Source organism: Colletotrichum jinshuiense, chromosome 8, assembly GCF_051148585.1.
Source record: "Colletotrichum jinshuiense chromosome 8, complete sequence".
NCBI classification, from domain to species: Eukaryota; Fungi; Ascomycota; class Sordariomycetes; order Glomerellales; family Glomerellaceae; genus Colletotrichum; species Colletotrichum jinshuiense.
In genome coordinates, this window is record NC_139315.1 from 159,880 (window position 1) to 187,768 (window position 27,889).

General features: G+C 58.1%; 10 protein-coding genes across 10 annotated transcripts; 4 read left to right on the forward strand and 6 right to left on the reverse strand.

The window, feature by feature from the left end:
* Positions 1–1,781: 1,781 nt before the first annotated feature.
* On the forward strand, positions 1,782–3,608 carry EsH8_VIII_000037 (Whi5 domain-containing protein; the record flags this gene model as incomplete). Its single annotated transcript, XM_083269079.1, has 3 exons — positions 1,782–2,519; positions 2,577–3,055; positions 3,113–3,608. The coding sequence occupies 3 exons, from the start codon at positions 1,782–1,784 to the stop codon at positions 3,606–3,608; spliced, it is 1,713 nt and encodes a 570-aa protein (XP_083128847.1).
* A 729-nt stretch (positions 3,609–4,337) lies between these two features.
* Positions 4,338–5,051, reverse strand: EsH8_VIII_000038 (uncharacterized protein; the record flags this gene model as incomplete). The annotated part of the gene is made up of 1 exon (XM_083269080.1): positions 4,338–5,051. One exon carries the CDS (start codon positions 5,049–5,051, stop codon positions 4,338–4,340), a length of 714 nt encoding a protein of 237 aa, XP_083128848.1.
* A 2,125-nt stretch (positions 5,052–7,176) lies between these two features.
* On the reverse strand, positions 7,177–9,450 carry EsH8_VIII_000039 (beta-glucosidase; the record flags this gene model as incomplete). The annotated part of the gene is made up of 2 exons (XM_083269081.1): positions 7,177–7,586; positions 7,659–9,450. The coding sequence occupies 2 exons, from the start codon at positions 9,448–9,450 to the stop codon at positions 7,177–7,179; spliced, it is 2,202 nt and encodes a 733-aa protein (XP_083128849.1).
* A 2,734-nt stretch (positions 9,451–12,184) lies between these two features.
* On the forward strand, positions 12,185–13,636 carry EsH8_VIII_000040 (pyridoxal phosphate-dependent transferase; the record flags this gene model as incomplete). The annotated part of the gene is made up of 2 exons (XM_083269082.1): positions 12,185–12,296; positions 12,372–13,636. The coding sequence occupies 2 exons, from the start codon at positions 12,185–12,187 to the stop codon at positions 13,634–13,636; spliced, it is 1,377 nt and encodes a 458-aa protein (XP_083128850.1).
* A 180-nt stretch (positions 13,637–13,816) lies between these two features.
* EsH8_VIII_000041 (pepsin-like aspartic protease) lies at positions 13,817–15,401 on the reverse strand (the record flags this gene model as incomplete). The annotated part of the gene is made up of 3 exons (XM_083269083.1): positions 13,817–13,931; positions 13,999–14,158; positions 14,219–15,401. 3 exons carry the CDS (start codon positions 15,399–15,401, stop codon positions 13,817–13,819), a joined length of 1,458 nt encoding a protein of 485 aa, XP_083128851.1.
* A 4,853-nt stretch (positions 15,402–20,254) lies between these two features.
* On the forward strand, positions 20,255–21,582 carry EsH8_VIII_000042 (Myb/SANT-like DNA-binding domain-containing protein; the record flags this gene model as incomplete). The annotated part of the gene is made up of 3 exons (XM_083269084.1): positions 20,255–20,626; positions 20,692–20,883; positions 21,001–21,582. 3 exons carry the CDS (start codon positions 20,255–20,257, stop codon positions 21,580–21,582), a joined length of 1,146 nt encoding a protein of 381 aa, XP_083128852.1.
* A 718-nt stretch (positions 21,583–22,300) lies between these two features.
* On the reverse strand, positions 22,301–23,487 carry EsH8_VIII_000043 (putative serine dehydratase domain-containing protein; the record flags this gene model as incomplete). The annotated part of the gene is made up of 4 exons (XM_083269085.1): positions 22,301–22,331; positions 22,392–22,822; positions 22,944–22,996; positions 23,442–23,487. The coding sequence occupies 4 exons, from the start codon at positions 23,485–23,487 to the stop codon at positions 22,301–22,303; spliced, it is 561 nt and encodes a 186-aa protein (XP_083128853.1).
* Positions 23,488–23,859: 372 nt separating this feature from the next.
* On the reverse strand, positions 23,860–24,933 carry EsH8_VIII_000044 (coiled-coil-helix-coiled-coil-helix domain-containing protein; the record flags this gene model as incomplete). Its single annotated transcript, XM_083269086.1, has 3 exons — positions 23,860–24,217; positions 24,271–24,670; positions 24,729–24,933. 3 exons carry the CDS (start codon positions 24,931–24,933, stop codon positions 23,860–23,862), a joined length of 963 nt encoding a protein of 320 aa, XP_083128854.1.
* Positions 24,934–25,418: 485 nt separating this feature from the next.
* Positions 25,419–26,310, forward strand: EsH8_VIII_000045 (thiamine diphosphokinase; the record flags this gene model as incomplete). Its single annotated transcript, XM_083269087.1, has 3 exons — positions 25,419–25,560; positions 25,611–25,696; positions 25,747–26,310. The coding sequence occupies 3 exons, from the start codon at positions 25,419–25,421 to the stop codon at positions 26,308–26,310; spliced, it is 792 nt and encodes a 263-aa protein (XP_083128855.1).
* Positions 26,311–26,454: 144 nt separating this feature from the next.
* On the reverse strand, positions 26,455–27,254 carry EsH8_VIII_000046 (acyl-coenzyme A:6-aminopenicillanic acid acyl-transferase-domain-containing protein; the record flags this gene model as incomplete). Its single annotated transcript, XM_083269088.1, has 2 exons — positions 26,455–27,198; positions 27,252–27,254. The coding sequence occupies 2 exons, from the start codon at positions 27,252–27,254 to the stop codon at positions 26,455–26,457; spliced, it is 747 nt and encodes a 248-aa protein (XP_083128856.1).
* Positions 27,255–27,889: the final 635 nt, after the last annotated feature.

A 27,889-nucleotide genomic window follows, 5' to 3' on the forward strand; every position in this document is an offset into this window, starting at 1 on the left:
AGGAACGTCGGGCATGGATATGGGTTGATGAGATATGATATCCGGGCTGAACAGCCTGGTAGATGAGACATTGTCAAGCCGCTAATGAGGCAACATGCCAACGGCAAAACTAGCAAGACTCAAGAACAAGGCATTGTTGAGACCAAAGTGCCCCATCCATGTGTTGGCCGCATACGCAAAACGCACGGCTCGGGAAATCCTGCGCGGGGACAAGAAGCAGAGACGCAAGCACGGCACTGAAGCGAGACACGGGAGTTTTATGGCGGGGGTGCACGATGCTTCAGGTGTGTGCGATGTTGAAGGAGCGACTGGAGGAGAAGACGCGGCCAGTTCTGATGCCCGGCTCACCTCACAGGACTTGACTTGGGCAGCAACGAACGACACTTTTGCTCGGCGAGTCTCTGCCATCTAGGTATACTACAATATGCAAGGCACGCGGCCCGTATCAGGGGTCCTTGGAAGGCTGGTCCAATCATGGGTGAAGGTAGAACCAGGAAGAGCAATTTTGAGCAGCGGAAAAGCAAACATGGCCGTTGCGAGGTGTGACTTTGAACGAGTGTGTGTGTTGTTCTACCCCAATCCGATACAGAAGAGTCGCAGTGTACGGAGTAGTCAGCAAGGGTTCTCTTCCCAAGGACAAGGGCACCAGGGTACCTAGGAAAAGGAAGAAAAAAAAAGGTACAGAGGTACATTGGATACGGAGTAGGTACGTACTCGGGGACGAAGCACGCAATTGCAAGTCATGTGACTTCGTGTCTGTGACCTGCTGAGTCAGGCGGCGGTAGGAAGCAGAGGCGGGAAACAGGGCGTGTCGCACTCGGTCTGGCCTGGACTGGACACGGTCAGCTGTCCGTCTTTTTTCTTCTCAATTTTTCAATTGGCCTGGTGCAGAAACTGGATTTGATCATTTGGGGGGCTCTGACATCAGCGTCCGCGTCCCCCTCTCGAGACCTTCACCACCACGGCCAAGTGCACCTCCTCTCACGCTTGGTTGAACTGCTCACTTCACCTTGCAGTCTTGCTCCTCTTTTTCCGACCGAGAGTTCGCTGCGGATCCATCGGCGTGGCTGGGGCTCCTCCCGCCATTTCCCCTTAGCGAGCCCATCCCTAAAGGGCGTTAGTTACAGCGGGAAATACACGGCGAGTTTTTACATTGTAGGGGTCGCCCTCACTTATTCTGTACTGCGTGCAGGGGGGGGAGGGGACTCAGTCGCCATTGTTACAGTGGAGAACCCGCTGCAAGACACGGCAGCCGAGACATTAGATACCTACCTGCCCTCCAGCAAAGGCATAGCGAACGACGGGCAGAAAAAAAAACGCGACGCAAACCGCGTAAACCGCACATACCACCACCCCCTGCTAACGCTGTTGCTGCTGCTGCTACTGCTGCGCCCGAGGCCACCTAGAAACTCCCCCGCGTCCCCCCCCAGTCATTCACTGAGGTGACTGACTCCTCCACCCGCCCGCGATTAATTATCTAGAAGCCTGGACAGTCCTCACCGCGCCCAGTGTGTGCCTGTGTGACCTGCTAGTGTCGTCCGCGTATGCAACCACAACCCACCGCACCACACTTCCACACATCGCACGCCCTCACCTCGTCGCAACTCTCACCTCGCCTCAACCTTTCCCACCTTACACCTCGTCCTCCTCACCTCTCCTCCGGCCTCGTTGCCGTTCACCCCTTCTCATCGGCGTCCCAGCACGCCCCCCTCAGCACCTCCCTCGTCCTCCTTCGCCTCTGTTGTTGCACATCATTCCCGCCCATGTTCAATCTGTCCGCCATGGACTCTGCCTCGATCCCACCTCGGCTGGGCCACATGCACGATTCCGACCGAGAACATTTCAAAATGCACTCGCCTGCAACCCTCCAAGAGGCGAGACTACTGCCGGATAAGGTCGCTCGACGTGCCCTGTCAGACTCGACCACCCGCCCGCAGACCTTGGCCCCGACCTCGACAGACGCGCTCCCCAACGAAGCAGCCGCATCAACCTCGGGCGACGCGACGCCGAACAACCACCAAAGCCATCACCACCACCACCACCTCCACAACAACAACCACTCTCAACACAGTTATCACCAACATCTCCAACCCATCGCCCAAATTAACCCCAATCCCCGCACATTAGATGTCCAGCCCACGACAAGATCGCCAATTGCACCGCCCCCGTCCTCGCAAGACCGCTCCTCCGCCCTCCAGCGACCGATCCCCTCCATCGATTCGCAGGATTCGAGCCTGTCCGCCGAGTCCGCCAACGTCTTCACCCCGCCAGCCAGCCAGGCCGACATGCCAGGACCGAGCACCAACGGCTACGATTCCAGCCAAGAGTCGCAATTACTCCAGCTGTCACACATTGCCGCCGCCCAGGACAAGCTGGCCGAGGGCGACATCATGGCGACAGCACGCAAGCGCATGGCCGATGGTGCGCTCAAGGAAAACACCTCCCCGGTCCGCATAGGACACTCGAGGAACACGAGTACCGTGAGCATGGCATCCACGACCGCCAGCAGTATCGGCGATGTAAGTCACGCTTCGTATCCTGCACATCGCTCCTTCATTGGCTTACCCGGCATGTAGTGGTCGAGCGACCTTAAGACGCGCCTCTCGTATGCAATGCTCAAGGTGAACCACGGCTGGCAGTCACATTCAATAGACGAAGTCGAGTCCATGGCGTCCCGTGCCCCTTCTCCCACCTCAAGCCACTCCACATTACACGGCCGCCAAGACTTGTCAGCAAGTCCGCGGGCGAACATGGCTCGCTACGCCACTGCCAGTGCTGCCACGACGGCGAGCTCAAATCCCAGCCCTGCTACTTACGAGTCGTTCTGGAAGGAGGGCCAAAGATCCGTTCACACCTCGGCCTCCCCGCCGGCCCCTGTCCAGAATGTTCCCACTCTCGCACCTCCAGCTTCCATACAGCCGTCGAGGCCAATGGGCTCGCACAACTCTCGCCGGAACTCAAATCCCCGCTACACACCGACCCTACTTTCACATTCACACAGCGCGTCGCCGCAGACTCCCGGACAGTCCAATGCGAATGCGACACCAAATCAGAGGTTAGGCCGGACCCCGCTCATCGACCCTATCCTCTTCTCACCACATCAAAACGTCAGGGAGCAGGACGCCATCGAGTCGCTCATCTTCATGAGCAGCCCTGGAAACTCGGCCAACATGAAACACAACTACTCGTCTTCCATGGCCTCCAACCTTCCGGGCCGCCACGCTCTGCCAAACTCCCAGCCCCGTAAAAGCCTGCCCTCGCAGCGGCCCATGCCACAGAAACGCGTGGGCTTCGAGAAGAGTCCCGGAGGCATGACGGCCGTGAGCGACATGGACATCGACATGGACTCCCCCCAGTCGCGGGCCCCGGTGAGGAGACGCATCAACGGCAGCGCCAGCTTCTCGGCTGGGGGCGGTGGCAGCAGCTTGCGTCCACAGCTCTCCCTCCCAGCGGCACTTGGCAGTACCTCACGGCCGCGGCCACGCTTAGCCGACGCCGATATCGAGCGGATGATCGACCAGGCTGCTCAAGCAGGGGACAGCTCAGACGACGATGGCGAGATCCAAATCCCGGCAAGGAATAGGCCAGAAGGTGCCGTGGGCGTTTGATTGGCGTGTTTGATTCCCGTTTTTGTTTTTTTGGTCTGGGTTCTGGATACCTTTTGGCTTATTTGCATGGACTTGCGTACTGGCTCGCAAAGCCCGTTCTTGGGCGGCCACTCGATGGAATAAGCGATGATGATGACGACTTTTCTTTTGGACACGTATATAGCTGCGCAGATTGGGCCAAGTTCATCTAGGGGAGGCGGCTTGTTTGTCTTGCAAAGGCATTTTCATACTGTGTGTGTGCCCTGCCTCACATGGGAAACGGGCCCATTTCGGATGCATGAGAGGCCACACACGCCTCGGATGGTGTTGAACGTTTTTGGAGTTTTATCTAGGATTCAATTGCATTGCATGGCCGAGGCCACGAGTAGTAGCATCAGGTTATCGCACGTGTTGTGATGAAGACCCATTTCCATTGGAATGCGGAATATTGGTTTTTTTTAAAATACAAAGTTTGATTTACATGGCGTCTTGAAAAGACGCTCTCTCATAAAGTTGGTTCTCCAAAGTAGAGCCTCAAACTGGGGGGGGACCAGCCAATAATACAAAAAACCACCCAGATAGATATAGATATCAAAGCCCCCCAAATAAATACAATAACCTTGCAGGTATATAGTAACAAAAACAAAACAAAAGTGACATCTAAATCATTGCACGTGGCGTATCAAAACCAGCCCCGTCCCAAACGCCGGTACCATTATTTAGTATTGTTTCTTAGAAGCCAGAGAGTCTTCACCATCCGCCATGGTGGCCATGGTGGCCGTGATGACCGTGGTGGCCGTGGTGAGGGGGTTCATGGTGGTCATGCCCGCGGTGCTTGCCCATCAACGAGCCAACCAGACCCCCGAAGCCACCGGATCCGGATCCGTGGTGGCTTCCGTGGTGGCTTCCGTGGTGCGAAGGGCCGTGGTGAGGGGGCCCGTAGTGAGGCGGGGGCGGGCCGTAGTGGTGGTGGCCGCCGTAGTGGGGCGGCGGCGGCGGCGGCGGGGGAGCGTGGTGCCCGTGATGATGGTGGCCGCCGTGGTGGCCGTGGCCGCCGTGGCTGCTGAGCTTCCCGTGGCTGCCGCTCAGCCTGTGCTCCAGCTTGTTGGCGACGACGGCGCCGCCCAGGGCGCCCGCCACGGCGCCGAGCTTGCCGCCCAGGAACTTCTTGCCGGCGTACCCGCCCGCGGCGCCGCCGCCGATGGTGGAGATCAGCCCGCGCTCGCCGTCCTGGCCGAACTGGGCGTCGGAGCCGGGGGGACCCGAACTGCGGCTTCTGTAGTGGCTGCCGGAGGAGAAGGAGGAGCCGGAGCGGGGGCGTTCGGTGCTTGCGGAGCGCGGGCGGTAGCCGGCCTGGTCGATCAGGGGCGCGGAGAGGTACTTTGACGAGGAGGAGGGGCCGCCGACGTTTTTCGGGGTGTGGGTGTTTTGGCGGGTGCCGCCGTAGTAGTCTTGAGCTGACATTTGTCTGTCTGTGTTGCTGTTCTGTTCTGTTCTGTTGTGTTGTTTGTTTGTAGGTGGTTTGTTTGGTGTAAGTGTTTCTTTATGTACTTCTTCTGGTGAAGCTATTCGTAGTCTACTTGGATGCAAAATATGTCGAAGTCGATGGGAGAGCGAGATGATAAAACCACGAGAAAAGCAGAAGGAGAAAACACCGGGCACGAGACTAACTTTAAGTAATGGAGGGGGAGGGGTTGCGTTTGGCCTTCTCCTCGACGCAGGAGCCCAGGCATGGCATGATTAGAAAGAAAGCTTCGAACATGATGGACCCCGGGCGCGCGCTGGGGCGGAGCGCCGGGGCTTATTGCGTAGGGCCAAGGCAGCTTTCCACCTCGACCTCCCGCGTCCATCCCTCCACGCCTCCCCCACATTTGGTTTACACCCGCAACTGCACGCAAGCACGCGTACAGTCAGACAAGGCCGTCGCAGCTTTTGCTGTGCAGAGATTCGCCCACGGGAAACTGTCGACGCACACCTGTTCGTCCTGGCCGGGCCTAACCCGACGGCGCTAGCAACCCAGACAGACGGTCATGATCCCAAGTCTCCGGGTCGAGTCACGGGTCTCTTGGGGACATTTGTCTCGCTCTCGCTCCACGCGTATGGTCGGCATGTCTGATGTGCTCCGTCATTTCTTTTGCAACATGCACGTACAATACAGTAACCTTGTCACCTCTCCCACCCCCCTCCCCTCACTCCCCTCCCTCCCCAAATCAGGCGGTCCATCGTATGCAAACGTACCTTATTTCTTTTTTGCTTATTTTGCGTCGCAGACGGGAGTGCCGCTGCCTAGCGTAGCAGCAATCTCACAAAGTCGCCCCGGTGCCGATGTGACGAATCGCTTGGGCGAACTCGGCGGGGGTGATGCGAGATTGGCTAGCGACCGGGGGGGGCAAGCCAACAGGGCCCGGCAGCAGCAGAGTCCCCAGCACGGGAGTTGGGAGCCTGGTGGGGTCTTCGGGGGAGGCGGTGCGCTAAGCCCCGCCCACGTGACCCCACTCCATCAGCGAACCTTCGGCTCCTCGGCGTTACGGTGGGGACGGCGAGTCCGGCACGGGCCACGGCTTGCGTGTTCACACGTCTCTTTTGTGGCCTTGACTGCTCTAGTCCAACTAACACTACAGTACAGACGCGGCTGGCGAGAAGCCCACAATGGGAGTTGCCCTGGCGGTTGTCGTCACTGGTTGAGGCTCTGTTGCGAGTAGCCTGAGCCGCACTCTAAAAAGAAGAAGAGAAAAAGTATCCTCAATTGCAGTTCATCGCTGGGTTCGGCTAGCATCGCCGATCCTTCGTCCCAACTCGCCGTCGCTGACTCCTCCAGGCCGCGGCTCTGCCTCGCAACCACCGCAAAAGCCAACTGCCCGTTTTACTCTTCGGGTCACGTCATGTTTTAAACCAACAATGCTCTTCTGGTGCTTTTTTCCCTTCCTCGGCTCGCGCTTCGGTGTTTTGTCCAGGCGCGCTTCTCTGCGGCTTTGGGAGCCAAGACGGTTGACACGGCTTTACCATGACCAAGCTTATCGACGGCTGGCACTGGGAGAGAGTCATGGCAAGCATAGGCCGGCCTGTTCCCAAATGAGGGCCCCCACTTTCTTCTAGAAAACATCGAAACATTCCCGGGAATCTGGGATCTTTCGCCCTTGGGCCCAAGGCCCAAGGCCGATTACATGGTATTGCAAATGGAGCACAGGGATGATCAGCATCACGGGAGCTCGGTTGCGACGAAAGGTGTTTCCCCCCCAGCCACCACCACCCGGCGTCTCGGACGGTTCGCCCACATTCCCGAAAATCGGGCGAGTTGGCACCCGGGATCACGGCGTTTTTTTTTTCTCTTCTCTTTCGGCTGCCCGGGAATCCGGTCCAGTGCGCACCAGCTTCCGCCAAGCCACCCAGACCGTGGTCATTCGGACCGGGTGTGGGACCGCGACATGACGAACTCGCGAGTGGCAACGCCTGGAATGACAGTGTACAGCTCGCGCGGGCCTCATTTTCTGTAGATTCCGTGTATTCTGTATGCTCACGTGCTAGATTCCACTACATCCCCCCTCCGACATTCAATGTGCGTAGCGTGGCCGACTGGACGCAACACCGCCTACGACACAACCAAGCGCCCCTCCAACGGGAGGTTCCTGCTCGACGCCCCGACCCTCACGGTAAAGGTACCGCTGGGCACCACCCAGTTCTGACCGATGACGTCCCAGTAGCTGAGGTCCTTGCGCCGGAGGTTGAACGTCGCCGTCCGCGACTCCCCCGGCGCGAGCCGCAGCTTCTCGAACCCGCGCAGCTGCTTCGGCGGCGACTCCGGCGCGCCGGCCGGCAGGGTGACGTACAGCTGCGCAACCTCGGCGCCGGCGACGGCCCCGCTGTTCTTCACCGTCGCCGTCACCGTCGCCACCACCTCGAAGAGGTCCGCGCGGCCGCCGGGCACGACGGCGCCGACTGCCGGGCCTGACCTCGCCGTCGAGGTCACGCTGATGCCGGAGTAGGTGTAGTTGGTGTAGGCTGTGCATGCATGTCTCGTTAGAGCGACTTCAAGTGAAGAACCACGTTTTGGGGGCGGGAGGGGTCACTTACACAATCCAAAGCCGAACTCGTAGCGCGGCTCAATGTTGGCGCGGTCAAAGTGGCGGTAGTCGATGAAGATGCCCTCGGAGAAGCTGTCGGAGCTGCCCCTGGACACGGCGGTGCCGTAGTCCTCGGCGCGCTTGCCGATGGTGTAGGGCAGCTTTCCGTTGGGGTTCGTGGCGCCCCAGAGGACGTCGACGAGGGCGTTGCCCGTCTCCTGCGACCCCAGGCCGGCCCACACGACGGCCTTGACGCCGGGCTGCGCGAGGATCGTCTCGAGGACGATGGGCCCCGTGCTGTGCACGACGACGACGACGTTCTGGTTCACGGCCGCCACCGCGCGCACCAGCTCGTTGCCGCCGTGCCACGGGTCCAGGTTGTTGCGGTCGCCCACGTTGCCGTCCACCGTGATGTAGCCCTCGCCCGAGTCGGCCGTGATGAAGACGAAGGCCGCGTCGGCGCCGCCGGCCGCCGACGCGCCCTGCTGCGCGTTGTCGGTGCTGCTGGCCGTCACCTGCGTGCCGTCCTGCTGCGCCCGCGCCCTCATGGCGTCGAGCGGCGCCACCAGGTACGGGTAGTCGACCGTCCCCGAGCCCCACCCCATCCCCAGGGTGCCGACGTTGCAGCTGCGGTCGTAGCAGGCGTTGATGCCCTGCGGGTTGTTCGCGGACGACGAACCGATGACGGCGATCTTCTTGGGCTTCTTCAGGGGCAGGACCCCGCCGCTGTTCTTGAGCAGCACGATGCCGTCCCTGGCCGTGGCGCGCACGTTGTCCTTGTGGTTGCCCTGGACGTTGAGGCCGAGGTTGACGGGCGGGTACGACCCCTGGTCCTGGCCGAGGAGGTACCACGCGGCGAGGATCCGGCGGACCTTGTCGTCCAGCGTCGCCTGCGAGACCTGGCCGCCCTGCACGGCCGCCTTGAGCTGCGGGCCCCAGAGCACCGACGACGGGTCGTTGTTGTAGTTTGCGCCGGGCATCATCATGTCGAGCCCCGCGTTGGCGCCCGAGACGGTGCCCGTGGTCGCGGCCCAGTCCGTCATGACGTAGCCCGGGAACCCCAGCTCCTGCTTCAGCAGGCGGTCCATGACGCCGCCGTTCTCGCACGCCCACGTGCCGTTGACCTTGTTGTACGAGCACATGACGGAGGCGACGTTGGCCCGGACGGCGTCGGCGAACGGCCACAGGTACAGCTCGTGCATGGCCCGGTCGCCGACGTTGCTGCTGATGGTCTCGCGGTTGAGCTCCTGCTCGTTGGCGATGTAGTGCTTCGCCGTCGCCTGCACGCCGGCCGACTGCATCCCCTGCACCGTCTCCCGCGTCGCCACGCCCATGAGGTACGGGTCCGGGCCGAAGCCCTCCCAGTTGCGCCCGGCCGCCGGCGTCTTGCCCAGCGCGCCGCACGCCGGGCCGAGCATGACGTGCACGCCGACGCCCCTCGCCTCGGCCGCCTTGAGCGCCCCGCGCTGCCGGATCAGCTCGACGTCCCACGTCGCCGCCGCCTGGATCCCCGGCACGAAGGCCGTCACGCTGCTGGCGTAGCGCACGCCGAGGGGCCCGTCCTGCAGGCAGAGCGACGGGTAGTTGATGGAGGCCGCCGCGTGCGTGTTGCCGACGCAGAGGCCCTTGCCCCAGCCCACGCCCGAGACGATGCCGATCTTGTCGTCCAGCGAGAGGCGCGCGAGCGCCGCGTTGGACTTGACGTAGGCCGCGTCCCATTCCGGGGAGCGCCGGGGGGCCGTGCCGTTCTGCGCGCTGGCGAGCGTCGCCGCGGCTAGGAACGCGATCTTGGAGAGATGCATCTTTTCTGTTTCCTTCTCTTGGAGTCGGGCGTCGCGGTGCGTTGCGGTGCCGTCGTGAAGGATGCCGTGGGGGGGGGGGGGGGGGGGGAGCAAGTGGTGTGTTTCCACGGGGCTTTGGATGTTGCTGTGCCTTTTGTATTTATACGCCCGGCTCGAGGACTCAAGCTCCGAAGCCTCTCTTCCCTCCCTCCTTCCTCCCTCCCCTCCCTCCGCCCCGCTTGCGAGGGCGATGATCTGTACCGTTTAGTTTTCTTGAGCCCCGCTGAGTTGGTAGCCAAGGTGCCGAGGGGGAGGGAGGCCCTTCATCCGGCAGAGTCGAGCTGGGCCGGTTGGGCCCCGTCTTATGATCTCATGCCCCGTGGCAAGGGCATCTCTGGTTCCGCGGGCCACTGGCCGGCTCGAGATAAATTACCAATTGGCCCTACTCGTCTTGGCTCCGTCATCGAGGGGACGACGGTTAAGTAAAGTTGCCCGGTGCTGGAAAGCTCGGCAACATCATCCAGGCGTATTTGTAATGGCCGCCCTCCCTATTCATGATTAGTATTCGCCCGCTTGTAAGTTCACCACTGCAAGAAGCAACCCGGGAACCATCCCTCCCCCTCCTCGCGGCAGCAGCTCGCTCCGGCTCGGAAATGGGTATGCGATCGTCTCGCGCCACGTTGAATTGCGTTTGCGGGCGGTTTCTCGTGTGACATTGGCACTGCCGTTGGGTTACATTCGATCTCTTGGTAACCGGGGGGTCGAGGGCGATGGGCACATATAGTGTAAATGAGGGGGGAACACATTGCAGGAGCTAATTCCCGCGAATGGGTCTTCCGTTCGGGGACGACGGGAACTCGCTCGCCGTGTCCAATTGCAAATGGGCGGTTGTAGCAGTGCGAGTTTTGCAGAGCGAATCCCCCGGAGCTGTGCCGGTTGAATTGGGTGCCCCTGAAGGCAGCTTAGATGATGTTGCGAATCTTAACATATTAAGTACGGGCCCGCTGTAACCCCGCGTTTGGATGCCGTTCGGGTTCGCTCCGGGGACGGGGGTTGCCAGTGCGAAGCCACCCCCCTCCCCTCTTCTTCGCCTTGAACGGATGAACATCGAGAAAGAATAGTAATAAGGAATGCCTCGTTAGATTAAGGATATATGGAGGATGTCCTAAACTAAGCCGTCCGATGTGTGTGTTGCCCGTTGCTGGTACCATACTCTGGACCAGATAAAACAGCTTGTGATGCCTAAGCAGGGAGTCTTTATAACTGGACTGACTTCGTTTGTTCCATGCGGCCATGCCGTGGATTTAAAGATATATTTGTCGACAAATTCTGGCTGGGTCGGGTACGTTCTCTTAGGACGTGCAATCTGAACCATAACTTGGACTCAATATTTGCCCCCCTCGCGTAAAAGGCCGTTTATTAAAGAAAAGCAGGAAACGCACATATGCAATAATGAAAGAAATGTAAGAGCTTATCCCACAACACTCATGATGAACTCTTGCAGATGAACGGTTTGGTTTCGAGGTCCAAACGGCATCTTTCACTTGGGCTTCAACCTAAACCCAGACCCAACAGCACAGAGAATTTTCTTTTTCAGAAAACAGAAAAAAGAAGGAGAGCAAGACTAAGTGGGTGAAGCAATCGACTAACTGCTTGCTGTGCTGGACGAGAAAAAGTCAAAAAGTTATGAAGATGCGGCCAGTGTGGATTGAACACACGACCTTCAGATTAAGTGATTGAAGTTAACTTCAGTCTGACGCTCTCCCAACTGAGCTATGTCCGCCACGATCTTCGTTGCAGAATTGAACGAACCCACAATCTAAGTACCCCTTGCAAGCCCCGCATGTGGAATTACTCGATATCCCCATAACTGCAACAATTCTTGACTAGAAAAGCCTATATTTGTGAAGTAAACTTATACAGTAATATCAAGGTATAAACTTGGAACCACGCTGTTGTACTAGATCCCCGTTGCGGTGTAAGCTTGGCAGTTAAAATGGGCACACAGTACCTCGACCGATGTGTCACCCATTTGTCGAATCATCTTCTAACCACAACCACCTCGGGCTGCGCGAGTGTGACGAAATTAGTACCACTTGAATACTTCGTCGGCCTTTATAGTTGTATTCTACGGATACAAACGTACAAGCACGGTTTATTGTGCTGAGTGCACCGAGAACTCTGTACTAAAACATCATTGTCGTCTTATCACACTTCACAAGTAACTGGTTGAGGGTGCAGACGATTGGCACTTCCACTGCTCTGCGCGTCTCATGGACATGTCGTAAACCCAACAATCCCAACCGCATTAGCATATCGCAATGACTCAGCCGGGACTCGTCGGCTAGGCTCGGCGGCTCGACTACATACGGCCTTCACTAAGCTGGAATATCAATAGGCCCCGGCCCGCGCCCTATTCTGGACATGCAGAAGCTAGTCGCAGCGGGGTCTCAGCGGGCCCCCGAGCGAGGCTAATGGCCGGGGCGGAGGTCGACTCGGTTCCTACAAATCTCCCCGTCGACATATGACTGCGATACCAGTTGTGACTCAAAAAAACCGACAAGCTTAAAACGCACGGCGCTGTAAGTGTGGCATTATAAATACTTTTGGATAGTACACCTAGACAGCGAATTGAATCTGGAACATCTCCATCACAAATCGATTGGTTCCCAACAATCCTGGCCCGGCTTATAATTCAGATCCATCTCAAGTTCACCATCGCCAACTTCATCGTCGCTTTGCAATCGTTGACACCATGGGCGACATCATCAAAGACGCGGGCAAGCCTCAGCCCTCACCCACACCCTTTGGCAAACCCATGTTGGAGGAATTCCTCATTGACCCTGCTTATCACAACATGAACCATGGTATGATACCGAGCCGGGCTCACGCAACGCTCCTTTCACCGGGCTTATGCCAATGACCTTCTCTGACACCTCCAGGCTCCTTCGGCACCTTCCCTCGCCATGTCAAAAATGCCCTCCGTTCCTATCAGGACAAGCACGAGGCCCGCCCCGACACCTTCATCCGCTACGACACACCCGGCCTCCTCAAGGAGTCCCGCCAGGCCGCCGCGGACCTCATCAACGCCCCGCTCTCCACCGTCGTCTTCGTCCCCAACGCAACCGTGGGCGTCAACACCGTCTTCCGCAACCTCGCCTGGTCTCCCGACGGGGCCGACGAGATCCTCTGCTTCTCCACAATCTACGGCGGCTGCGGCAAGACCATCGACTACATCGTCGACACCCGCCTCGGCCTCGTCTCCTCCCGCGTCGTCCCCCTGACCTACCCCATGGAGGACGACGAGATCGTCTCCCGCTTCCGCGACACCGTATCCCAGAGCCGCGCCGAGGGCAAGCGCCCCAAGATCTGCATCTTCGACACCGTGTCCAGCCTCCCCGGCGTCCGCTTCCCCTTCGAGGCCGTGGCCGCCGCGTGCCGTGAGCTCGGCGTCATGAGCCTCATCGACGGCGCCCAGGGCATCGGCATGATCCCCCTGGACCTCAGCGCCGTCGACCCGGACTTCTTCGTCTCCAACTGCCACAAGTGGCTCCATGTCCCGCGCCCGTGCGCCGTCTTCTACGTCCCCGAGCGGAACCAGCACCTCATGGCCTCCACGGTGCCGACGTCCCACGGCTACGTGCCGCGCTCCGGCCGCACGTACCGCAACCCCCTCCCGCCAAGCGGCGAGTCGCACTTTGTCGAGAGCTTCGGCTTCGTGGGGTCGCTCGACAACAGCCCGAACATGACCGTCAAGGACGCCATCGAGTGGCGCCAGAGCATCGGCGGCGAAGACAAGATTGTCGACTACCTCTGGACGCTGGCCAGGGTCGGCGGCAAGAAGGCGGCCGACATCCTCGGCACCTACGTCCTGGACAACAAGGCCGGGACGCTGACAAAGTGCGCCATGGTCAACGTTGCGCTGCCGATGGTCATGGACGCCGACGCGGAGGCCCCCTCGACCGCGCCGGACGGCACGGTAACCGTGCCGGAAAAGGAGGCATATGAGATTGTGGCCTGGATGGACCGCATTCTGACCAAGGAATACCAGACCTTCCTCGCCTTGTTTTGGCACGCGGGCCGTTGGTACATGAGGGTGAGCGCCCAGGTCTACCTTGACGAGACGGACTTTGAGTGGGTTGGCGTCACGATGAAGGAGCTCTGCCAGCGGGTTGCGAAACAAGAGTACAAAGCTACGGTTGAGTAAGCGGGAATTTAGAGCACACTTAGAGATGCAAGTTTTTAGTGTTTTTTTTTTATAAATATCACAATGCCATTCATTTACTATGCCGGCTAGAGAGCTCAGATTTCCCCTGAGCTTGAATGAGGTTCACCATATGGGCCCATATGTCGTTTGAAATAAAAGAAAAAGATCTGAAAAGTCGTCTCAGACGCTCATGACCATAGCGATTAACACGGCTTGGAGGACGATCATTAACCCTCCCTGTGCCGCCCTCGACCTCTCACCCCCGGACGTGGGGTCGGTGTTGATGTTGTTGCCCCTGGACACCACGAGTGAATCCTAATGCCAAAAGAAATGAAGTAGTCCCACACTGTGTTAATGCTTACGCCGGTGCGCCGGGTGCGCCGGCGGGTTGGCTGTTGACGACGTGCTCCGCCATGCCAATGGACATGTTGCCGCCGTTGAAGGCAACAAACTGGGACTTGAACATGATGTCTCCGTAGATCTGGAGCTTGGAAGTGGTTGCCTGGAGACCACCGAAGCAAGCTGGGCAGTGTTAGCGTTTGTGTCGGAGAAAGAGAGGCATAGGGCAGACCGAGGACTTACTCTGAGCGTCAACCTGGGCAAAGTTGATATCGGCACCCTTAACACGGGCCATGTAGACACCACCGATGTCCATCATGAGGTCGGGAAGCTGGGCGTTGCAGGGGAAGGTAACACCGCCAACAGTCTGGTCGTTCTTGGCGCCCTGGACCTGCTGGTAGTAGGCCTGGACCATGGGGGGGTTGGCCAGGATGAGGGTGGTACCGGTGTCAGCGATGGCCTGAGCACCAGGGGTACCCATCTGGACCTGGCCGCCGGCGACAGCGAACTTCTCACTGGGGAACTGCCAGAAACCGGTGGTGGTGTTGACGGGAATCCAGGTCATCTGGCCAGTGAACTTGGTGTTGTCAATGCGGCCAAACTCGTAGGCACCAACGCTCTTCTTGCGGAGATCAGCAGTGAAGACGGGCTCGGCAAGGCTGGGCATGACGTTGTCGAAGAAGGTCTTCTGGGCCTGGGGCTTGACGGTGTTGAGCTTGGAGAAGGCAAGGCCGAGGAGACCGTTGTTGGAGGTGTCCTCAACGAACTGCTGGGAGACGGCGGTGGCCATCTCGATGGCCTGCTCCTGGACAACGGCGCCTCCAATGTCGACAACGTCGGTTCCGACAACGCCCTGGGCGCCGGAGCCGTCACCGTAACGGATGCTGAAGCTGTTGCCCTGGAGCATCTTGGCGCTGGTGCTCTTGGTGGGGTCGTACAGCTGGTGGCCCGTCTGCGACTGGGCGTCGAGCATGGAGGTGAAAACCCAGAGATCGGAAGAACCGCTGTCAAAGTCGACGTTGACCTCCTGGCCACCGATCTTGATGGGCGAAACGTACTCGACGTCGTTGCGGATCGGCGTCGCGGTGACGAGACCGGTTCCGGGTGCCCCAGCAGCGGCGCTCTGGTTGGTGACGCCGGCGGCGAGGGACTTGACGCCCTCGGCCTTGACAGGCTCGGGGTTCTTGGCAGCCTGGGCGGCCATGGCGTCCAGCAGGCCCTGGGGGATGGGCATGCTGAACTTGCGGTACGCCTTGATCAGTTGTCTCGGTCCATCGTGGCCCTTGAAGTTCTCGTTGGGCACTCTGGGAACGAGGAAGTGTCCACGCTTCTGGATGTTAGCGCGCTTCTCGACGGGAGAGGCGTTGGCGAAGGTCGCCAGCAGGGCGAAAAAGAGGACCAGCGTCCGCAATGTAGTCGACTCCATTGTGAATGTCCGTCACCAGATTGACAACTCTAGAAATAAAGGGATGAAACAGGCCACACCAGGCGGCTCGTGTTGTTAATGAAGGGCGGAAGGCTATCACCAGGGAGCCTTCAGGTATAAGAAATTAAGAAGAAAGAGTCGTGAATGAACGGAATTGGTGACGGAGAAAGGAATAGAGGATGGCCAAGAGGAAGAGAGTAACCCAGGACTGAAGTAGAAAGCAGAAAGAGAGGAGGAAAGCTCGACTTAATGTTCAATGTAGGAAACCCAATAGACAACAAGTGACCGGCATTGGAAGCAAGGGTCATACATGTTGCAAAAAATGGGACGACGACAGTGTGTACTCGTTGCTTGGAGGCTGCAAGCGGGCCAAGTCTCAAGTTGTGATGCCCTGGTCACAGATTGTCCTGCTCAGCAAGGAGCGTGCGTGTCCATGTCAAGCCGGGCAAACCCCAAGCTGTCGTTGGACGGGTCGAGCCACTGCAGGTCCTGGCTGGGGGCGAGTGCGAGAGGGCGAGGGGTGTGCGTGGGATCAGAGGTCCCTCCCGCCAGGCGGGATCCAAGACGTGAGTTGCGGCAACGAGGTGGATCGGGTAGCATGTTTGGCATGGTGCGAATACGTCGAGGAGCAGATCGGCCACAAGCAGGGGGGTCCCCTTACCCCACAGTCACCATGGCCGTGATCCAGAACAGGGATACCAGTCGATCGGTGCCGGGAGACTAGCGCAGGGGCTGTGAGTGAGTGGGTGTGTGGGTGGCCAGCTGCGAGGCGGTTCTGGCTCTCTTGCCTTGCCTCCTGTCTGTTGTACGCGGACCCATTGAGGTCTGAGGAGAGCCAAGGAATATTGTTCTTCGGATGCAAGGTCTCATGGACTATGGAAGAGGGCAAACAAGTCATTGTCCTGAGGTTTTGTTTTCCTTAATTTGAATTACTTAGCCATGGTTGATTTGGCAGGTCGATTCGTGACAAGATCCCGGGCCCTCGGAAGTGGACGATGCGGCGGTTTAGATTGGCGCCCGGTGAGAAGCAGTGGTCCGACCAGAGCGCTGTCAACCACCTTTAGTGTGTCAAGACCTTTCACGGCCACTAGGCTAAATTGCCGTGGGCTACTGCTTGGGTGACATGCGATCGCCGCAGCCAAGAAGAACCAGCATTCGGGAGTGGCTAGCCGGACCGTTACATTTTCTCTAGTTCTGCCGCAGATGGCCAGACATGTTGCTCATCACTTCCCCACCGAACGGCGTCGGTGAGCCGAAGGGGTTCCGTTGATCCAGAAGACTAGGCCAAGTAAGCGTGGCTAAGCATTTAGACGACGTAGCAGGTAGATATTGGCCCACGTATATCTCCACAAGTCTTATTCCAATTATCGAGCTGAATGCTGGATGTCGCTGAATTTGAGTTGGGGCAGCCTTCATCAGACAAAACACTGACAAAGGGGATGGCGATTATCCGACGACGAACAACAACAAATGGCCATGATGCTATTCTTGGCCGCAGGCATCGAACGCGACACCGACCCCCTTCCATTCATCGACAATGTCGGGGTGTCCCACCATCGCCAGCCCCCAGTCGGTTGGAAACAAGAGGCAAGAGGGAGTTTTTCCGTGTTGGAAAGGACGGCATTCTAGGTCTGTGGGACATGGGGGCTAGCAGGGAAGGGGGGATCGAGCGCGGGAGAGCGGCGAAGGATGAGCCTTCGATGGCGCGTTCGAGGGAGAATGGCATCCCGGATTAATACCGTCATTGGACCCCTTTGGTAGTCAGCGTTCGCAGTCGTTTCCACTTGGCGTTTCAGCGATCCCCATGGTTGTTCTCCCGTCGCTAGCTATGCTTCGCAGCTCCTTGGCTGGGCAGAGGAAGACTTTGCCAAGGGCGATCAGTCCGCGCCTCCATATGCTAGGCGTGCTAAGCTTTGGGTGTTGCGGAAGAGGATTACCGAACATAATTAGGTCGAGATATCGGACGAAGAGGAAACGAGTGCCACTGCTGAAGCCAAAACCGTCATTGTTTGCGGATCTCGGACTCACAAGCCTGGCGGGCATCGGTTTCGCGAGTGGCAGACAGCTGACGGGCGCCTCCCGCGGCGTAGCTTGGAAACGAGTTCCTTTGCGGACTCCCTCATCTCAACTGATTGGGTTCTCATCACTTTCCGGCCGCCGTCTCGTCAAGAAACCCCCTTGAGCCAGACCCGTTCGGGCGACTTGATAGGATTGGAAGGGCAACTCGGCAAACTTGCTGACGTATTTCCGGATAAACGGCGAGTCCACGTCGTTTGGAGCCAACGTATTGTCCAAGTCAGTGCTGGCAAGAGACGCAACGAGAACCAATCGGTCGATGGTGGCCAGAGGCGTCCAGGTAGGCCCAAGTCTGTTGGCGGCTGTTGAAGCTTGTAGCCCAAGATGATGGGGGAACCCACCTGCTCCTGTGTGTGGCCCAGGTGGACAGGCTGACAGGCCCTGAAACGGTCCACTGAACATTCTGAGACACAGCTGTGCGGCGGGATCCCAGCAGCAAACTCCGAGCCGGCGAAATGTTCCGAGCGGCACATGTGTCCCGGGCGCAATAAGCAGCGTAGCGTGGACGCGTCCCGTCCTAGTGCGGTGCATGTATGAACGTCCATTCAAATAACTAGGATGTGTCTTAACCTGGGCTCCTAGCAGAGGAGAGAGTACGGTGTCTTGTCTGGTCCGAGTTGAGGCGTCAGAGACGGTATGGCTTTGCAACACGATTTGCAATACTGTTTGCCCTGCGAATACACGTGGAATGTTGAGCATCGACAAGACTCGCCTCCATTTCATCTTTGTGACGACGCGTGCTGCACTCAGCCCCAAAACCCGGCCTTGTACCGAGCAGATCAGCGCCCCATCTCAAGGAGGCGACATATGCATTCCGAGACCAAAGCGAGGATGCTTCTTCCAGTCAAGGGTGGACTATGACATGTGCCGGACATCTGCTCAAACGGCAATGTTGAACCATAGGGCAAGACAGACAAGTAAGGCCGGACCGTCACGTTGCAAAGAAAACCGGACCATGCGGCAAGCAGAAGATGGGATTAACTGTAAACCAAGTGCTTCCCAGTTGAAAGTGGACTCGCCTGCCGCCATCATCTGAACCGACGCATGCGCCGGGGGTGGGTGGGAGGACAAAGAAGAAAGTTGTCATGTCAGAGAAAGCAACTCTAGAGGCCGACCGAAAACGTTGAAGAACAAAGGTAGGCCAAAATTGGATTTAGACTCGGTGCAAAGGTTGAGCAATGATGTCGTTGAGAGTGTTGCCGGTGGTGCGGACTTGTTTGCCAAGGACACCTCAAACGGCAGCTTCTGCATCATAGAGTAGGGATAGTAAACGTTGTTAGCTAGGCCTTGGTGCTCGCGACTCGGGCATTGTTCTTGGCTGCTTGGCGGCCAAGTCACTCGATGCAGCCCAAAGGACTGTGTCTGGAGGTGCCGATGGAAGAGGTGAAGAATCAGCAAATCGTAGCGTTGGTTGCCCGAGTCGCCACCACCTTTTGCCATCGTCTCTCGTTTTCGGGACCCAAGCCCAAGAATGGCAAATTTGAGTCAGAAGGAAGACGGCTATTGGAATTAACCCGAGTAAGCATCCTGTGAAGTCAGTGTCATTCCTTTTTTAAGGCTTTCTCGGTGTTTGTGTTCTGTTCCACTTGGCCTGGGCGTGCAAACGAAAAAAAAGCTTGATTGTCGTGCATGTTCGTCAAATAAAGTGGAAAAGAAGAGGAACCAGGTCGGCAAGACGCCCACGTTTAAAAACACACAAGAAGGAATGCACACCGTACTGTGCATGTAATATGAACAGGCACAGACGCCACAAGAGACGGGTGGGTGATGAACTGGCCGAGTCTTGGTGTTTCTGCCAAGCCGGATATTTTAGAAGGCGAGCAGCGATGAAAGTCTGGATCCGGGGGAAAAGAGACAATTCCTCGGTCCGAGCCCCCCTTCGCTTTCGCCCACCGGTACGTAGTCTTCTGTATCTTGGCCTGAGGCACACTGACACCCAAGACAGGTATGATGACAAAGCTTAGGTAGCCGGGGACCTCAAAAAGGAAGGAAGGGAAGCTCCCGTGACTCCACGTGATCTGGACCGTGCACCAGCTGAAGGCCGGTTTACTCGGGGAAAGATCGGCAGCCAATGAGAGCCGTCCCTCATCGAGCTAACGAGATAACTGACCACTCGCGGGCACCTGCCTAGACTCGGCTCTGACCGACCAATGGAACCCTCCGCGCCCCCCCCTCGCCCCAAACACAACAGAGTCCAGTCTAGAACCCAACACTCACTCGCTCTAGCGTACTTGGTCCTGGGATTGAGAGAGAACGTGACTGCGCCGAGTCGCTCCAGTCGTTGGTGCCCCGCCCTACGTCCAGACTCAGCTCCAGCCGCCAGCCTCGCTGATTTGCCGCAGTGAGCGCACCCGCTCTCCCGACTCGCAGCCAACACCTGGGAGAAAGCAAAAGCAGTCAGGCCCGTCGTTTGCTGCCTTCCCCACGCGCACCGCACCGCTTGCTCGCTAGGTACCCGCGCAAACTCGACGAACTTCGGTCGGGTCACACGCCCGCCACGCCCACACCCACGCCCCCCCAACCCATCAGGACCACGTCCTGAGGTGTCTTTGCCAGTGTCAAACATCACCGGCCCTTTCCCGTTCCATCTCCGAACCCGGCCATATCGCGAGCTCCGTAACGGCCCAGGACATTCCACATACATCCCATCAGTCCCGCCACCGAGCATCGATATCAGTCCCACTCTCCCGTAGACGCCTGGGGGATACCCTTATCCTCCTCCGTCCGGCCGGCCACCTGCTCTCTTCTCCCTCCCGTCGCCTTCCCGAAAGGACTCGATGTCAGACGATGAGTTCACCGGCCCCGACGGCCCACCCGGCAGCGCCGGCGGCGACCGCGACAAGCGCGCGCCGCGCTTCAGCTGGACGCCGGCCTACGAGGCCACCTTTTTCCGATCCCTCTGCGACTCTGTCCAGCTGGGCCTGCGCGAGAACCACTCCTTCAAGGCCGATGCCTGGGACCGCGCCGCCACCGCCTTGCGCGAGAAGCACGGCGCATATCCCACAAAGAGCCACCTCGTAAACAAGTCGGATAATGCGCGCAAAAAGTTTCGCCTCTGGCGTGGCCTGCGCGAGGACCCCGAGTTCCTCTACAACCCGTCCACCCGTTCCGTGACCGCCTCCGAGGAGGCTTGGAAGTCGCATATCGAGGTTCGTTGACGCGCGCGCGTCCGTCCCCCCTGCTTCTGTGGACTTATCGCTGATGCTTTTTGCAGAAAGAGCCGTTATCGCGCGCGTTACGTGGGCGGCCGTTCGACCATGAGCAGTACATGGAGATTCTCTATCCGGACGTCGTCGGTTCTGGCGGTGCTCCAAAGCGCATTATGAAGCCGAAGCGTAAAGGACCGGACGTGATCCAGGGATCTGAAGACCCGGATATGCCGGGCACCGCCGTGCTCGATCTTCAGGTCGAGCCGCCATATCGACCCCCATCGCAATCAGGTATTAACCAACAGTCGCAGCCTCGTGGCTCAGTCAGCCAATCTCCCGTAGCCGTCCAACAACCTATGATACCCCAACAACAGCAACAGCAACAACAGCAACAGCAACAGCAGCAGCCCCAACAACAAAGACCCACATCCACCGCGATCCCGCCGAGAACGCACATCGCCGGTACTAGTGCACTGACGCCGCCCGAAGAGACGGCTACAGGACGTAAGAGATTCCCGCAGCAAGCTCCGGCACCCGACGGAGGCAAGGCCCCGACGGCGCCGATGGGGCCGCCGACGCAACCCGCGGAGAAGCGGCGTCGGATATCGGGCTACGCGAACCCCGCGCAGGCGTCAGGATCCGGAGCGTCGTCCAACCACAACAACGACGCGACGACGGCCTCCATGGTGTCCGCCGGGAAGCAGCTCATGGAGGATGGCCTCATCAAGATCGCCGACGCCCTCCGCGGCCGCAGCCCACCACGATGGCCGGAGCAGGCAATCGACATCTTCTTCCGCGACTTTTCCGACGAGGACATGGACCTCCAGCTCAAGATTGCCGAGAAGGCCCTCGCCGACGACAACAAGGCCATGATCTTTTGCAAGATGTCCCCGGCGCTGCGCAAACACTGGGTCAAGCGGCTTAGAGAGTTGCACAACAACAGCCGCAATGCGTAGACTCGCCACGAAGGGCGGGGCGGACTCGGGAGAGACGATGTAGGATTTGCAGCAACGGCGTTTCGATGGAAGAGGGTTTATCGAGTGAGGGCAAGCGGGCAACGTCCCAAGGCAGACCGCCAGGCCTGCAAAAGAATTCGAGGGTGGCCTAAGGTTGTTGAATTGAAGGCTGGATAAGCGTAGTGCGTGGGCGTTTTAGGTGTCCGGTCTGGAGGGGTTCACATGGGGGCTAGGGGAGTTAGCAACCACAAGGCATAGCGACTGGGATGTTGAGCTTTGGCGAAAACCTACTTTTTTTTTTTTCAACCTGTACGATTCTACGATACTACTACTACTAACAGGAAGGTCAGCGTAGGCGATACTGGAAGCGGCCGGTTCTCCTTTTTAGTATATTCAATACTTATTGTCGATATCGCAGTGGTGGGGTGTCTTAGTCCAGGTCCTGTTGTGCTCTACGACTTGGTTGAGACGTGTTTGCGTGGTAAGCCTAGAAGCAGTCATTCAAGCACATGGTGTGGAGAGCAATTGTATGGAGGAGATTGATATCCGTATTCGCCCCGAACGCCAAGTACATACATACAGCGGAGAGCCGTTGCCCACGTCATGTTCGTCAAGACGCTATTCGCCCCATGCCAGTATCCGTGCAACACGCCAAAGAGAAAAGAGTTCTAAGCCACTAGCAAAATTCCAAGCCGTCATCGCCCGACGCGCTTGTCTCTTATTTCTTGCCCTTGGTCTTGTAGAGGTAGCTGCGAGAGGGTCAGTATCATATTCGCCGCATGCACAGGAGCTGGCCGGATAATGCCTACCTTCCAAAGATACCCTCGCCGAGACCAACAACGCCCAGGATGCCCAGTCCCAGGCCAACGTTCTGCCACGACAGGCGGCCGCGCTCGTACAGACCCCAGGCCTTGTAGCCCAGGAAGCCGCTGAGGCCGACGATGCCGACGAGGTTTGAGATAACGAGAGCGCTGGCGCTGCCGTCGCTGAGGGAGGAGAACTGGCGCTTCAACCAGCTGTCGGCCTTGCGGGCCTTTCCAGCAGCCTTCTTCTTCGCCAGGTCGGCCTCGGCCCGGGCCTTCTCTTCCCGCTCGATGCGGTCGGCCTGGGTGTCCGTCTGGATCTCCTGCTCGAGGAAGTCGTTGGGGACAGTGTGGACGCTCGGCATATCAACGTCGACGAGGGAGGAGGTAGAGGCGACGGACTCGACCGAGATTTCGGGGGGCTGGGGGGCGGCAGCCTGGGAAGGAAGACAAAGAACAGACGTCAGCAAGGATGTCATGCCATAGCCGAGCCAAGAAGGACTACATGAGGGTGTTGCGCGCAGCGGGAAAGAAGGATCACGCGATCTACAGACGTACCTCCTCGGGAGTTTGCTTGGGGCCCTTGGCCGCCATGTCTGCGTAGGAAGCCACTGTGCGGATGGTTAGCGACGCATGCACGCCGAATATGACGCGGTTGCTGGCTGGTGCTTACTTATGAGATGGGGTTGGAAGGCTTGGGGGAAGGGAGGTTCAAAAGCGACGATGCAAAGCAAGAGCTTCAAAGTGGTGTGTGTGTGAGAGAATGCGTGGAAGGTGTGGCAGATCGACAGATGACGCGGGTAGGATGACGGGAGCTTCCTTTTAAGAGGTGGTTGTCATGTGAAGGAGAAAACCGGGAGAAGGGGAAATTTTAGCAAGAGGGCGCACGAGGAACGTCGTCAGGTGGTTTGACCATCCTCCCCCCCTTCCCCCTCGAGCTTTCCTTGATCTTGGTTGGCGCGACTGGCCTAGAGACCAATGACGTATGACGTATGCGGCTCGGGAGCTTGGGACACTAGAGCTAATGGCCAATCAGCGGCGATGGTATCCACTGACTGTGGAGGTCCTCGGTCGCTAAGAACCGGGGGGAGAACCCGGGCATTGCCAGGCAGGATGGGGCCATATGCGTGTCACCGACCGAATTGATGATGATGTTCATGCCCAGGACCCATAGTCGGGTTTATCCTGGCGTCACTGGGTAATTTGAGGCTATTCCCACTATTTGCTAACCCCAGAAGGAAATGGAACTTTACCACGGGAAAATGTGCAGACCCCCTCAGAGAAGTGTATGTCTATTGTTTTGCTTGTTGGTACTGGTACACTTTGTACACGATTATGGTACATGGAATTCGCCCGAATTTTCCAGTCATGGTGTCATTAGCCCGCGCCTTCACAATGCGCTTCCCACCCTCCCTTCTCCTCCATACAAAGGAATTCTATACTGGTAGGAAGTGCATAGGCCTTTTCTTTTACTTTAGATGTTGTTCGCCGCAGTGGCATCAGTCGCCTTGGTGTTGGACTTGGTGAGGTCGACAACCTCGGGCTCGGGGGCCTTCTTAATCTCCTTCTCCTGCTTGTCCGCTTCGGGCTTCGCCGCGGGCTTTGCCAGTTCCGACTCGCTCTTGATTTCGGCTCTGGGTGCTTGATCGGGGGAGTCGGCCTTGGTCTCCTTCTTCTCCTCCGTCTTATCCTGGACGGCGGGCGTAGAAGGCGCAACGGAGGCATCGGCGTTGGCATCAAGGGTAGGTTGAGCGCCCTCGGGGGCCTCGTCGTCGTCGGCCAGCTCGGCGCCGTAGATCTCGGGGTATTTACGGAAGCACTCTTGCATTCCCCTGCAAACAATTAGCATGTAAAACAACCCATAGTGCCATACGAATCCACGTACTGGAACTTCTCGATGCAGTCCATGCCCTTGGGCTCCTCGGTGGAATAGACGAAGCAGCTGAACGCAGCCTTGAACTCCTCGCCGCAAGGGCCGTCCGCCATGCCGCCGAGGCACGGGCAGTCCCAGTTGATCTCGCCCGTCTCGGGGTTGAAAGCGCCCTGCTGGCCGGCCTCAGCCTCCAAAGCCTCGGGGGAGCCAGGGATCGGTGCATCCTCGGCCTCGACTGCTTCGGTCTTATCGCTCGACTCCTCCTGGACCGGGGCAGCAGACGGAGCAGCGGCGGGGGCGGGCTTGGGCGCCTCGGCCTTCACAATAGCTCGTTTGCGCTTCTCTTCGACAATGGCATCGACAGTGGTGAGGTCAGTGTCGGAAAACTGGGACGGGGCCGGGATTGTGCGGGCTGTCGCAAAGTAGAGTTAACAGGTGTTCTTTGCCATCTTCTCTCGGGGGTTACATACGGAGAGGCTCCTCGGCAAAAACAGGACTCGTGTTGTACCAGTAGATGGCGCCACCAGCGAGACCCCATCTCAATGCCGCGCCCTTCCATGTCCGGGGCTTGTCGGTGGGTGATGTCGAGGCGAACCGGCGAGGGGCTGCACGAATTGCCGACTGGCGGGCGGCGCTCAGGGCGCGGGGCGTCGACCGAACGGCGCTGCGATACATTGCGTGTGTGTGAAGCTGAACCAAAAGAAAGACAAGACGGTGAACGAAGACAAAGGGGAATCTGGACGTGGACTTTGGTCGCGGAGGGCGCGGGCTTTGGGGGAGACGGAGCTGGTTGGTAATCCCGGAGCGAAAAGAAAATTGAAGCTTCGATTGCGGGTTCTGCCGAGGTTTTAGCGGCGCATTGCTGCTGCAGGTCCGGCCGATCGGACGGTCAAAAAATTGGGCTGGCTCGGCGCTTCATTGGTCGCCAATCAAGTTGCACCACTTCTGCGAGATATTCCATTTTTGGCTGATGACAACTACACATCATGGGCAAGATAGCTGATAGAGGTTGATTATACCGCAGGAACAAGATTCTACTCAAACTCTGGCACATCCCTTTCCCGGAGTTGATTGGCTGTGTTTTATCCAAAGGGACCTGTTTTAGGCTAGATACTTGACTAGATCGGTATTTGACGTGGCTACGAGTTGAGTTGCTCAAGATGTCGTCAAGTTTTGAGTGGCGTCCTATAGCCCTCCTCCGAGAACAAAGCCCAGAAGCTGCGGGTCCTGCTGACTTTGCGCTCATTGTGCTCAACCAGCCTGTGAAGCAAACTCCAGTCTTCGACCTGCTGTGGACTAATGGTATGGCCTTGAACCTTCAACCTCACTCACCTACTAACACCCCAACGCAGCTCTTGCGCGAGTCGCGGCGGATGGCGGAGCGAACCGACTGCACGACCTAAGCAAGTCAGCCGAAGCGCAGTCCCATCCCCCTTATGTTTGTCCCAGCCGTCCACCATGACTGGTGACCTTATCTAACTGCCATAGACCAATCTTGATGTTATCATCGGCGACTTGGACTCGCTTCTCCCTTCCGTCAAGGACTACTACACGAGGTTGGACAAGCCCGCCCAGGTCATACACGATTCCGATCAGTACTCCACCGATTTTGGCAAGGCAGTCTCATGGATTCGCTCGAACCATGATTCAAAAGTTGACATCGTGGCTATTGGAGGACTCGGCGGTCGCGTCGACCAGGGGCTCAGCCAGGTGCACCACCTGTACCTCTTCCAGCCAGGGCCTGGCTACGCCGAAGGCAAACTGTACCTCGTCTCGGGCCAGAGCTTGACGTTCCTTCTCAAGCCCGGTCGCCACAGCATCTGGGTCCGAGAGGGTGGCGAAGACGTCTTCGGCAAGTATGTCGGTATCATCCCCATCGGAGGAACCAGCCACATCACCACCAAGGGCCTGGAATGGGATGTGGAAAACTGGAAGACCGAATTTGGAGGCCACATGAGCACCAGCAACCACGTGCTGCCTGAAACAAAGGTGGTCGAGATCGAGACGACGAATACCGTGCTTTTTACCATTGCCCTCGCGGGAATTGAATAGACCAAGTCGACTGTCGCTTGTTGTACATGGTACTCATGATGCTTGATAAATGCATGGTGCATACTGCAGCTGCCGACTCCAAACGCCATGCCCTGAAAGTTCCCAACTCGTATTTTCCTCAACCCGATTTCGACCGCACCAAAATCATCGCAGGTAGTGTATGCAAAGCCAGCAGAAGAGGAAGAAGACGATGGCCCCGGCGAAGAAAATCCACTTGTCCTCCTTCGCTCTCCGTTCGATCATGCGGATGGTGTCACCGGAGATTCCCAGCGTGTTGCCAACGGAGTATAATCTCTTCTGGGTGTTCTTGAGCATCTCGCGCTGCGTGCCCAAATCGCCGAGCACGGCCTGTCCCCGTGCAATGTACTCGTCCAGGGCCGAGTTCGTCTGGGAAAAGAAGTTCTGCTCTCGCAGCGCATGCTGCTCCCTCGTGACATCGTTCCCACCCATGCTCAGGCCACTTCCAGGCTGGCCTGTCGATGCTCCGCGACTATGGAACGACGACGACGAGTTGTTGACGTTGGCGTAAGGGTTCTCGGGCGTCGATGTAACGAAAGCTCGCCGACCCAGCAGCTCGCCTCGATTGTTGCTGTGGACGGCATCCTCGCGTGCTTTCTTGAGAGAGTCGACTTGCGATCGGAAATCGGACAGATCATCACGGAATCGTTTGACACGTTCAAAGGCCTCCTCTTGCTTCTTGGGAACAAGCTCTTGACGAGCTAGATGGTTGTATTCGTCGACGGTCTTCGAGAAGGATGCGAGGGAGGCGGACACGTTGCCAATCTCGGCGGGGGTCAAGGCAGCTGGTTGGGCGGCTGATGTCGACAGCTTCTCAAGATCGTTGCGAATGGCCTTGCTCTGGCGCAGGGCAGAGTTGTATTGGACATTCTGCGGCTGTTAGCACGGCGCAACTTGGCGAGGGAGCGTGGGCGGTCACTGACCATGCTGGCGGGGTATGGAGCGAGACTCTGGTGTGGAAGACAGTTGGGAACCAGAATACGTGGACTCTGAAGTCGTCAAGTGTAGGTAATGAAGAGGGCACTGGGCACTGCACCTCACACAAATGCAGGGTCCCAAGGTCTAGGGAGCTCAGGACATGCTGGAGCTCTACAGGTGGCTTCTCGAAGAAACCACGTCACCGCCTTCCCAATTGGCGGTGGGGAAGAGCACTGTGCCTGAGGACAGTCCGGAGTCCCTCCGGGGACTGTGTACGTACCTGGGTCCCTGACTGTCCATCTCAGCAGAACAGTCATTGTTGCGGGTGTTATTGATTCCTTCATTTTTCATCTGAACAGCGTCTGCAATGCATTGTCACGATAGCTTTTCATTTTGACTTACATTATTTTTTGCCGCAAATGCAAAACACCAGAGTGGACAAAGAAACAGCCGCCCGTTTTGAGAATACAACTTGCCGATAGCGGGCCGCCGGTAGGCAGCTTCGCAAGACTCGGTCGACGTCCGGTGTGAACTACGCCGGGACTGCTACGACTGATTTACGGACTCAACGCTGTTGTCGAGCGGGATAAAGCATCCCGGACCCGTGTGCATCAGTCCAGGCTTGTCGAACCCATTTTTTTCG